The following is a 12909-nucleotide window of genomic DNA, read 5'->3' as shown; positions in this document are numbered from 1 at the left end:
GGGTTAAAACATGAATTTACCAACAGGGTGAGTTTTTGGGGGCTTGTGTTTCACTGGTTGAAATTCCCCAAACAAAAAGGATTGCGTTGATAATAATGGGCTGTGCACGCTTATCTGAATGCCCAAATATATTGAACTGAATGGGACCATGTCTTAGTTGCTGACCATTTGATATTACTAACATCTCACAAATAAACCTGAGAATCCTTGGACTTCTGATCCTGCTCTACAGTCTGCATGGATTTACTGTCAGTCTGTCACCTCAGATGGGGGAAAAACACTGGATCGTTTTTATGGATATGTATATGTATGTAGGGAGATGTTACCATGGTAAACAAGGGTCCTGAAAGGGGCTAACATGTAGCTGAAGTTCATGGTTTAAATGTCATAATGTCTTAAGTACAGCTTTTATTTAACCTAACCTATCCATCCTATCAACTTTTTACCTGTTAGTTGGCCCAGGTAAGATTACGGCTGTGTTATGAGAAAGCGACAGGGGGCGCCAGCGTCATCGGTAACTGTCTGGAACTTGTGACCATTGTGACCTAAAGGAGGCTGGGAAAAAAATGGCAGCTTCCTGGGAATCGCTGGTATTTACTTTACTCCAGAGGCGGAATTAAAACATTATCCAGTGGATGATATCCTCGTTACATATTAGTTTGCATTAAACACCACCAGTAGTTCCTTTAGTTTAAAAAACTTGTATGAGGTCGGCATGGAGAAGAGTGGCAGCATTGACAGTCTTGGCTCGAAGCGATCCTCGTCCAGACAGCCAAGTGTTGATTCATTGTCCAGGTAAAATAAATACACATTAGCAATCTAACGTTAGTTCGACTGAGAGATGTGGGAGACATTTTGTTTTGTTTTGTTATTATACACAATAAATCTAGCCCTACTATAGATTATTGTAGACCAGACCAGTCTATTTTTACAATATGACAGAACTTTCGTTCTGGAGACCGCACTGGCACTGATTGAAATACTCTGTACTACTGTAACTGGCACTACTCTTTGTGTACAGTACACTACATATTATTCAGAACCGGCAGATGCCATAACTATGCACATTTTCGATTAATTGAGTATGAAGGACCCCAATGGAAACGAGGCTTATATCCTTTTTTTTTTGATTGAAGTATTTATTAACAGTTTGCAGAAATACAGTACATTTCAAGCACAACTCAATACAATAACTGTCAACTGTGAGTGGACGACCCAATAAAGCATTACACTTGTTTACAAGAGGGTCCACCTTGTTCAATTCATCATAACATTTAGAGACGTACAAATATACATTTCTATATAGTCAAAAACAGGAAATCATCATAGAGGGGTAAATAACGGGGGGAAAAACCTCTTATCAGACCTTGTATTGAACTGTACTTACTACTTTCCTGAGCTCTTTCTTTTCGCAAACTGTTAATTAAGTATTCAATCAATCAATATACTTAATAAAACTACAACTACTCTACTCACTTTAGGGGCCCAGTCACTCACCCTGTAGGACAGTTGTTCTCATCTTTTTAGGCTGTGAGTGACCCCCCCCCCCCCCCCCCCAAAATAATCATGTTTGAACTGGGGACCCCCCCCACAATTATCATATTCACACTCTCATCCTGACGTGACAAGCACTTTATAGTAGGAGTTGAGGCATCACATGTGGTTTGTCCACAGAAAAATATTGTTTAAATAGCTGATCTATAAGCTCACAACTGCTCGCGATGAGAAGGCGTTGTGATCGATTGATTGAAAGAAAGAAAGATCTATTAACAGTATGCAGAATAGGTACATTTCAAGCACAACTCCATACACAAACTGTTAACTGTGGACGACGCCACAAAGCATTATACTTGTGGTCCACCATTTTCAATTCATCAGAACATTTAGAGACGTACAAATATACACAGGAAATCATCATACAAGGGGCCAGTTTTGAATTGGGGTTACTTTGGCAAGTTTGAAATCTTGGGCGACCTGTCCCTGTTTGATGGAGAGGTTTATTATGTGGGTGATGATTAGATCTATAGAGATAGCTGAGTGAGTCTCTGAGATATTTGGAGGGAATATTGTCATGGCCAGTGGCCTTGTTGGGTTGGAGGGCACCCAGAGGGCACATCAGTTGTTACCATTACCAGTTTAAAATCGTCTTTACAAACACCTAGGTTTCTGCAGAAGGTTTTAATGTGCTCTACACCAAAACGCCCAGAGTGGGAGGGCAGTTTGTTAAGAAAATGTTTAAGCAGTTGGCCACATCAAGCTCTTTAGTCTTCAGTGATGAGAGTGTCGTTCGATTTGACGTTTGTAAACCTGGATTTCAGTTTCTAACCGCAGCCTAGTTGGTTGTTGAGTAGCGCTTCCAGAGCTCCCTAGGATTGTTTTGGTTTTCCTCAGCTTTATCATTGATAAAGTTTGTTTTTGCATAATTTGGTCATGGCAGTAACAATGTTTCTTTGCTTGTTTCGAGCTGCTTTTCACAATTGTTGCCTCTTTCTCATATGTTTTGACAATTTGGCCATTGTTTGACCAGTTTCCAAGGAACAGCAATGTCTCTGTGTCCCAACCTATGTCACTATGTTTAGAGTACCAGTAGGGGCAAAAGTGGCGGTGTTGTGCTAGAAACAGAGAGAGAGAGAGAGAGAGAGAGATAGTGTTGCACGGTTGCCTGCTAATTAGAGAGAGAGGGAGGGAGGGAGAGGGGGAGAGGTGTCTGCTAAATGCTAATTCCCCCACACAGTAACTCTGTCATTTCGGACGTGGGGCGGCTCGCCCGAGCCCGGAACCGGGCTGGCACCCTGGGCCAGCTTCCTGTGAGTCTGGAAGTTCCGGGGACCCACCGGGGAGTCGGGACCCCCACACAGAGTTGCACCACTCGGTTCACACGGGTGTGATTTTTATAGTATAGTTGGTTGATTACTTTTTATGTATTTTTTTTATATTAAAAAGACTCACACCCGTGTGAAGTGAGGCGCGCTCTTATACATCACGTTCCGTGCTCAGCCAATCAAATCATCACAAAAGTAATTCCAACCAATCAAATCGTCGCTATGGGGTGATCAGCCAATCACAAGCCAATGTTTGTGTTTACGGAAAGGCCGGGCATAGGAGGGCCTCAAAAATGTCTCCACTGTTATCTGGGGACCCTCAAAATCATATGGGGATTCTCCAAGGGGTCCTGAACCCCTGGGCTATATAATGTATGGTAATATTTAGCGCCGGTAATAGATTGTACATTAGCAAGCTCACAATGCATTGCATGATCTGCAACACATTGTGAGCTTGGTCGTGCAACAGTGTATTATGTGTTGGTCTCGTCTTAGTTTGTCAATGTCTGATGTGTTAACAGCGGTGCAGTAGTTAGTACACTGAAAACCTAATCCTGCTGATATGAAAGTACTAGGATGAATCTTTTGTCTACTACCGTTGTTGTTGTTGTTGTTGTTGTTGTTATAATAATTATTTTCTTCAGCACTTCCACATCTCGCTCTGACCGGTCTGGCCAAGCTAAACCACCCTCTGCAATGTCTTCAGACTCTGTGTCTCCAACAGAGCTCTCCCCTGAGCTGAGGGTTCGTACTATAGTTATGTTGGCTTTAGTTACTGTGACAAATGACAACTTTATGCTTCATTAACTCAAGTATCTCTAACACAGTCTCGATGTTTGACTCATTTTCCCCCTTCAGGTCAGGCCCAAAGCTCCCATCAAGGTATGTTGTCCCTGACATTTCAGCAATGTTTCGAAAATAGAAGATCTACAAGGGCTGCCAATAGGGCCCAAATGGATAAGTCCGGCAAGCTCAAGACTGACAGCTAGGGCTTTTGTTTTTGTCTCAGGTTCTTAGAGAGTCAGACAAAGAGGAACCACAGTTACTTCCAAATGAAACTGTGCAAGATATGAGTAAGAGCTGTTTCTTTGTCTGAATGTATTGACAGTTAATTGAGACGTGGTAACTATACGTGTTAACTACTAGTACTACTATTTAAAATGCACGTGTGGTTTTCTTGATATATCTGTATATAGCCGGTGGTTAAAGCCAAGTATTTTACTTGCTTTGTTTTACAGCCAAAGATGTCACCTATATTTGTCCTTTTATTGGAGCACTCAGGGGAACACTCACTATCACCAACTACAGGCTTTTCTTCAAATGCACAGACAGGGTATGTTAGAACAGTTGGATAATGGTAAGTAACAATAAAAAATGAATTGTAGTTTCTTATGTCACTATAACTCATCTTTCGCTTCTAGGAGCCAGCGTTTGTGTTAGACTTGCCCCTTGGGGTGGTGAGTCGTGTGGAAAAGATTGGAGGTGCATCAAGTCGTGGTGATGTTTCCTATGGACTAGTTTGCAAGGTGAGCATGGTCTGAAAAAGCTAATGGTTTGAGCAAGATGTGGGGAAAATGCACAAAAACGATTGAATGAGCAGCACACAGATGGAGACCATAACGCCTACTCAGATCTTCTCTTATCTATTTTGGGGCTGGTCGCAGCTTAGTGGGCTGATAATCATATGGTCACTGGTTCGCCTCCCGAGTCCGGCCCAGTCATGCGTGTCAAAGTCCCTGAGCAAGACACTTAACTCACCATGACAATCTAAGCAGCTGGGTGAAGCTGAAGCAGGACTTGCCCTTGGAAAAAAAAAAGCCCACACATGACAAGTTATTTAGTGTGTTATTTTGCATTTTCTCTCGCTCTTTCCAGGATATGAGGAATTTACGGTTTGCACACAAGCAGATGGAGGACTCACTCAGGAAGTCAATTTTTGAAGTCCTGATGAAATGTGCGTTTCCTGTTTCCAATGGGCTGGTGAGTAGTGAGTCACTTGTCTTTGACACACCATGTCTGTTTAAATCCTGCATGGAGAGACCAAGCTGACATGTTCCTTTCTTCATTCCCCAGCAAATCTTTGCCTTTGAATACGGGCAGGTCTTTCCTGAAAACGGATGGAAAGTGTATGACGCCCAGGCGGAATACAAAAGACTGGTACTTAAAATCATCTACTCACATGCTCTGGGGTTCTTATTTAAAATGTTTGGGCATGGAGACTAGAGATATTATAGCCGGTTATGTGTGTTTGTTGTCGTTGTAGGGCATACCGAATGAAAGCTGGAGGATAACAAAAGTAAATGATCACTACGAACTGTGTGACACATATCCATCTACGCTGGTGGTGCCCGTCAACATACCAGATGAAGAAGTGAAGAGAGTCGCTGCTTTCCGGGCCAAGGGCAGGATACCTGTAAGTGATCTACGCTTCGCCAAGATTGTGCATATTATGAATTGTTACATATGCCGGCTGTTGCCATTTTGACGTTCCTGTTCTCCCTTTGAGCTTCTTCGGTAGTGGGTACTGTATTTATTTACGAGGGTTGCATGTTTGTCCTGTTGTTGTCTTGTATATATTGTTACTGGCAGAGCTGTGTCACTTATTTTTGCCTCTTCTCTTGGCCAGTTCACACTTGTAAAAGAGACTTCAGTCTCAATGTGTTTTATTTTTTACTGGTTAAATGAAATGAAATAAAGAATACTTGGCTGTGGTAATGATGTTTCCTGGTGTCGTGTATAGGTGTTGTCCTGGATCCATCCGGAGAGCCAGGCCACGGTGACCCGGTGCAGTCAACCCATGGTGGGAGTGAACGGGAAGCGCAGCAAAGAGGACGAGAAATACCTGCAGGCCATTATGGACGCCAACGCTCAATCCCATAAGCTTTTCATTTTTGATGCCAGGCCCAGCGTCAATGCGGCTGCCAATAAGGTTTGTCCACGGATGGTGAATTGACGTTTGACACGTGAACGTTCATATCTGTCGAAAGGGATAAAGAAAACGGAACAAATCTTGTGTGTTTGAGTGTAAATGTTTGTGTAAACTGAGTACCACATGTGTGGCGGTGGCCAAATCAATAATAGATGCATCTACTGTAACTTAATGCACAGAATCTCTGCGTGAGTGTGTGTGTCCCGCCCCCACATCATGTATTTATTAACCCATTTGACCTGAGCTCGATTCTGCAAAATGTCTTCTAAATCACCACAGTTTTCTGAAAAAACCCATATTTCTATGTCGGTCGTTCTCAAACATTTTCATGTCAAGGACCCCCAAAAATATATGTAATTGGCTGCCGACCCCCATCTGAAAATATGTTGTTCCAGGGACCCCCCCCCCCCCCAGAAGCAAATATTTGAGTTAAAACGTACACTCTGAAAGATTTCTAAAATAGCAGACCTACAAGCTCATAGCGCGCCACTCGGTGGCACGCTATGAGCTTGTAGATCTGCTGCATTCGTATTGAGCATAAAGTCATACACCAATGGAAAATGTCCTCTTTTTCCACTTTTTTTCTCTAGATGAAAGGAGGTGGATATGAAAGTGAGGATGCATATCAGAATGCGGAACTGGTGTTTTTGGATATACACAATATCCATGTGATGAGGGAGTCACTTCGCAAGGTGAAGGAGGTGGTGTACCCAAACATTGAGGAATCCCATTGGCTCTCCAACCTCGAGTCCACTCATTGGCTTGAGCACATAAAGGTCAGTTTGAGTCACAGTCATTCACCACCTGAATTGAATCAATGAACGATGTGAAAAATTCAGTGTTGAGGTAGTGCAAATATTCTCCCTGTTGCCTGTTATTTGGAAGTTCAATTTCAATGAATCACGATATATAACATGGTTGAACTTTCTTCATATTACCGAGCTCTAGATGAATGAAAAACCACACCCGTGTGAAGTGAGGGGCGCTATGTATACATATTTTATGACGTAATTATCAGACAAAACAAACCATGGACAAAACAAACATTAAACTCTGTGCATGTCAATGGCTTTTTTAATGCAGACGTTAAACCTGTGCCCCTCAAACATTTGGTAGAAACCAAGGTTTAAATGAGGAGAAATGAGGTCTGGACCATTTTGACCAAGTTATTTCATGTATTTTACACACAGCTGATCCTGGCTGGTGCACTGAGGATTGCAGACAAGGTGGAGTCTGGGAAGACGTCGGTGGTGGTGCATTGTAGCGACGGTTGGGACCGCACGGCCCAGCTCACCTCGCTGGCCATGCTAATGCTGGATGGTTATTACCGCACCATTCAAGGCTTCCAGGTGCTCCTGGAGAAAGAGTGGCTCAGCTTTGGCCACCGTTTCCAGATGGTAAATATAGGCTCTCTTCTAAATTATTGCAATTATCATTTCATTGCCTGCTTGTCTGCGTACTGTAAACACTTACTTACGTAACAAACAAAAACAACTACCGTAAATTATACAACCCCCACTGCAAATTAGGGATATTGACAAAATGTATGAACTATCAACTTTTTGTTGTCGGACAAAAACAATTTAGATGGCTCAACAAAAAAGCCACAGTTCGACCTGCTGCAAAGGTGATGCATAGCCAGACACCAGGCACCAGCTTCTGGCAGCATTCTTGATGAATCTTAACCCCATTCCGCATTTGTGCAATGACTTCCAGTTCACTAGTATTCTTGGGTTTGCATTTTGCAACTGCCTTCTTTCATTTCCACCAGATATGTTCTATGGCTATGCCATAGAACATCTCTGGTGGAAATTAAAGAAGCCAATGCCATATGTGGCATTGGCTAGTGCTCCACTCTTCGTCGAACTGTTCCAGTTGCATAACTTTAATTTCCTTTGCACCTCTTTTCTTTCAGAGGATTGGTCATGGAGATAAGAACCACACGGATGCGGATCGCTCACCCGTCTTCGTTCAGTTCATCGACTGCGTTTGGCAGATGACCCGCCAGGTAAAGGATAAGATCTGTTACTGAAGTGAACAAAATCTTCAGTTTAACGTGATGATAATGATAACGTCTTTTTGACTGAAGTTTCCAGCAGCTTTTGAGTTCAACGAATACTTCCTGGTGACTATCCTGGACCACCTGTACAGCTGCCTGTTTGGGACGTTCTTGTGTAACAGTGAACAACAGAGGGTGAAAGAAGTATGAATTAACCTATTTTTTCCTAAGCATTTTGAGCATTTTGTATCTAGAAATGTATGTGAAATGTATGCATTTTTGCATTTTTATGTTTTAAGAGCTAGTGCCTAGTAGTGCCTAGTTGGACACAAAAATTAAGCTCTATTTATAATCCTAAAATATTAAATATACACTGACTGGGGGATTTTTTTGAAGCGTGTTACAATAAAGCACATTTTTTGTATTTGACAGGAGATTCCCAAGAGGTCTGTGTCATTGTGGTCCTACATCAACAGCCAGTTGGAGGAGTTCACCAACCCTCTGTATGTGAACTACTACAACCATGTACTGTTCCCCGTTGTCAGTTTGCGTCACCTAGAGCTCTGGGTGGGCTATTACATCCGCTGGAACCCTCGCATGAGGCCACAGGTATGTAGAAGCATGTACTGTGTGTCGTTTTGTTTGCACTCATAATTCCTCGCCTCATTTCTAACGTCGTAGATTGCAAGCCGTGTTTTTTCTTTTTTTCCTTCTATTCAAAATGCAAATTGTAAAACAATGGCATTGGGAATTGAATTTTGGCAGCGTCATTCTGCAATGGGGTACAATAATCTTTGAAGAATGTTCATCTTCAAAACGAATTCATCACAGAAAAAGTAGCCTCTCGGAAACCCAGACGTTTTTATTTCCAGGGAGAAAAGAGAAAAAGAGGAACTAACCAGGTGCTCAACGGAGCACCTAGTTAGTCCTGCAGAAGTGCTGGAGAAGGTGCTCACACAGATCAAAACGGGATGAAGGCATAGATTATTTTAAAAGAGACGATCCGGCCACTCAAAGTTAAAAAGAGGAGGGAAGCCTTTATTAATTAAATTAAAAAGGCGACTGCCAACATGTTTCGACCTCACTGGTCTTCATCTGGGCAAGAATGAAGCAACATCATCAAACACACTCATTATATAGCAGCAAGAAAACACAGCTTTGCAATGAGAAGTGTCAGAGGCACGTGAGTGCCAATCGGTTAATACATCAGTAATTACATAGACATGCCATTAAGCACTCGATCAACCCCTGACGGCCACGCGTGTGTATGACAGCCAGAGGAATAACATGGCAATAGCTAAGCATCAAATATTCAGCAAAAGAAAAAGGACACTTGTATTACAAAATAATGAAAAACATTATAATAATCAATCGAAAAATAGAGATACCACATTAACGAATTCACCCCCAGCCATGAAATATGAGCGCACATACTTCCCCATGTATATACGAATCCTCCTTGATCTTCTTGCGATTTGTTTTTCCAGGAGCCTGTGCACCAGCGTTACAAGGAGCTGTTGGCCAAGCGAGCAGAGCTACAGAAGAGAGTGGAGGAACTTCAGCGAGAGGTGACCAACCGTTCAGCCTCCTCTTCCTCCGAGAGGGCAGGATCTCCCACACGCTCCATCACTCCAGTGCAGACCTTTGTTTGACACGACTGACTCCTAGAATCGTCACACGAACAGAATCCTCTCGTTTGAGACATCTGTGCCACAGAGAGGGTCGGAGTGACATGCTGCCTTAGTAAGCAACTACTACAAGTCTGCAGAAACAGATTATTGGCCTTGTACCATCACTTAACATTGCGTTGCTGATGAGATTCTGTAGTGTCATACGGCAGGAAAGGAAACCGCTCTGTGACCATTTTACTACAGCCATACTCTACACTCTTCCAAGGTTAAGCGAACATAGCCTGATAAAGAAAGTATGATTGGGGCATAGTAGCTTACCTACAATCAGTGTTTGTAGTGTTTTTTTTATTTTTAAGTTATTTCACTAAAATATTAATAGAGTAAAACTAAGTATGCCTTACTTTTTTTAGGAACATTCTGTCCATTCCTCCGCTTTGCAAGGGACAGGTGGCGATGATTGTCTGAAAGGCAATGCATTGAAGCAGTTGTGAATATATTTTGTTGTTGGAACACTATTAATAGAAACTACTAAATATCTCCTTATGAGAATATAACTAAAGGGCTGGAATGTTGACTTAGCTTCTAATATTAGAAAAGAGTTGGGGGATATTGGGGGTATTTGGGATAAAGATTGTTTTCTTAAGTCATTGCAGGATGCTTTGACCAAATATGAAGTATGATTGTGTATTAACACATTCCTTTATAAGATTCCTTTTTTTTCTGATCTACGGTAGCAGAGCAGAAAGAAAAAGCTAAATTACGCTTTGGTAGAGGTTCGGGTTGTGTAGTTAACGTGCCATGACATCTCCAGATATTGGTGAGATGTCTTCAATAGTTGCTCAATTGATTAGACATCCCCCTTTGATTTATATTGCACAGGTCTCAAATCACCATTTTTAACACATAAAGGAATGTAAACAAACCAATGTATAACATTACAAAACTCACCACAGCCTTTATTATTAATAATTTCAACATCCTGTTGATTTTACTATTTGAAGATGCGTGTATCTACTCTACGTCCGAGCATAGACATGGTAACGCCCCGCCTGCCTCTGATTGGCCTACAGACACTGCCTGTCTTGCGCCCAGGGTCTCACCAGACTGTCCTCTGTGACGCGAGGTTACTCGCTCAGCTTGGCATGCCACGCACGCCAGTAACTTGTAACTTACATTTTTTCAGAAGAGGCAAACTAATATTGTTTGTGCCGTTTCCTTTGGATCGAATAATTGATTGAACACGTACGTATGTACTATGATTTGATTTGGCTGTGTTCTAAATGAAAGTGTTAAGTGTTGATTATCGTGTATTAATCTAATGAAACTAATACTATTATACTAAAAAAAAGATAAAGATCATGGCCATGCTCATATGCTCGGACATAGAAAAGATATACGCTTTGAAGATCCAAATAAGGATCCACAGATCCAGTCTGGGTCTTCTTCTTTTACTGTATGATTTTGAGTTTCACCATGCAATATATGGTAAGTCAATTAATATACTGTATATAATTAAATACGTTAGTAGTCTTTGAGAGACATACGGGTATTTCAGGGCATGGCCGAATCGGCCATTCCTTCATGGGGTAAAACGACACCGCTTTCATCATTGGGAATTGCATTATTGTAAGTAGTGCAGGTAGTGCAGGTAATTCCAACCAGCAGCGATCTTCTGAAAAATGAAAACTGCACCGCAAAATATTCGAAACTTTCCATGATTCTGCCAATAATCGTATTCTTCGAAACACACTTCCAGGTTTTTGCCGGGTCAAACAAGGAATCACGTGACGTTGATTCCCTTCCCCTATTCGCTCATACTAGGACATGGCCTATAGGCAGAAGAATAGTTAAGGTAACTATAGTAACAACCCAAACACCTATCCAAGTGTGATTTTGCTTTAAAGTTTATTTATATTCCTCAATTCTAGACCTTTATTATTTATAATAATGTGTTATCAATCTCTATCTCTTTGTAGCCATAAAGGTGTGAAGGTGTTTTGCATTTCTGAACTGCACTGAACGTGTATTTGTTGATTTGTCTCATTCAGTGGATATCTATAATTATTGGATATCTATCAAAATGTTGATATAAATCATTTCAATATAGCCACATTGGATGCAGGGTTATCGTTCTATACACCCTTTATAGCAGTGGTTCCCAAACTGGGTTCCGGGGACCCCCAGGGGTATCTGAGGGAGTTCCAGGGGGTCCCCAGCTAAATGATAGTTTGGAACCCTTATGGGTCTGTAACTCAGAGAGTTACATTAACATTGATTTTACAATATAAATCGGGGGTTCCAGAGATAGAAATGCCATTAAACGGGGGGGGGGGGTCTGTAGACTAATGTATGTCAAACTGCGGGTCCTGGAAATTAAACTGGTTGAGACTCACTGCTAGAACCGTAAAGATATTGTCTTATGGGGGGGGGGGGGTCCCCGGCATATCTCTTTCAAATGGGGATCTGCGGAGCTAATTGGTGTCATTTTGAGGGTCCTTGACATGAAAAAGTTTGGGAACCACTGCTTTATCGATCCTGCATCAGCAGGCACTAACTTGTTTCAATAACGGGAGGTCTAGAACGGACTTCAGTTTCTAATAAAATAAGTAATAATTGGCTAAAAGCATGTACTGTTTAGGGCAGGCAAGGAGACGACTACATCAAAACGGTTGCATTTTATTTTGGTGGAAAACTGTCAAGTGTGTTCCACAAATCTTTTATTTTTGGATTAAAAAACATTTGACAGCTGGAGAGAAATTATGGACTTTTAATTACTTTGATTGGCTTCCACATTTAAAAACATTCCACCTTTTAACATAGAGGCAACTTTAAGAATGTGAAACACCCACTACTTTGCTCTCTTAACCACATTTCAGATTTAATTAACATTTAGTAAAAATGCATCACCCATGTCATCAATGAAGTTGTCATCTCCCATACAAAAAAAATATTTGTAGCAAACATTTGCAATTCCATTACTGTTTTTTATTACATATCATTTTTGCAAGATCTCAGGCATTAGCGGACGGTACAGAATTTATTTTAGCCACTTTGAAACTTATTTCCATTCCATGCACAACAGCATTTCCTACTACTGTAATGTGAGATAACTGCAAAAATGTAATTAGAAAGGCAAATTAATAAAATGTTATACCCTATAGAGACGTTTGTGAAAGTGAGGAGTTCTTTGACAATGCAAATGTAATGTATGTTTCTGTGAAAATAATACTTGCATGAAGAAGGTCTTAAATATAAACATATTTGTTCTGGAAATGAGAAAACACTAGCCATCCTGCCTAAAGAAATTGTCACCTTGCAGCAGTTTTCATTTTTTTGTAATTTTGTGTGTATAATTCTTTGGCATTTTATAATGCCACAAACCAAACATTTTGAGTTCAACTCAATTGGTGGTGACTGATATTTCAGTTGAGTCATGTGTGCGCAGAACAAGACGACACCAGCCAGAATCAAGACGACATGCAGAACAGACGGTATCATACGGCAAGTCATGAAGTTTATTACACACAA

The 12909-nt window shown here is 41.3% G+C and overlaps 1 protein-coding gene across 1 annotated transcript; it reads left to right on the top strand.

Annotated features, from left to right (window-relative positions):
• The first annotated feature begins 584 nt into the window (after positions 1 to 584).
• On the top strand, positions 585 to 11690 carry mtmr2 (myotubularin related protein 2). The gene is made up of 16 exons (XM_080779775.1): positions 585 to 795; positions 3467 to 3566; positions 3681 to 3704; positions 3832 to 3895; positions 4061 to 4155; positions 4244 to 4348; positions 4698 to 4802; positions 4896 to 4979; positions 5086 to 5235; positions 5563 to 5751; positions 6342 to 6527; positions 6942 to 7148; positions 7667 to 7759; positions 7841 to 7954; positions 8183 to 8359; positions 9238 to 11690. Exons 1-16 carry the CDS (start codon positions 716 to 718, stop codon positions 9400 to 9402), a joined length of 1938 nt encoding a protein of 645 aa, XP_080635901.1. The 5' UTR covers positions 585 to 715; the 3' UTR covers positions 9403 to 11690.
• Positions 11691 to 12909: the final 1219 nt, after the last annotated feature.

Source organism: Protomyctophum bolini (assembly GCF_963924005.1).
Source record: "Protomyctophum bolini genome assembly, chromosome: 13".
Lineage (NCBI taxonomy): Eukaryota > Metazoa > Chordata > Actinopteri > Myctophiformes > Myctophidae > Protomyctophum > Protomyctophum bolini.
Note: the sequence above shows the minus strand (reverse complement) of the source record. Positions and strands in the feature narration are given on the sequence as shown.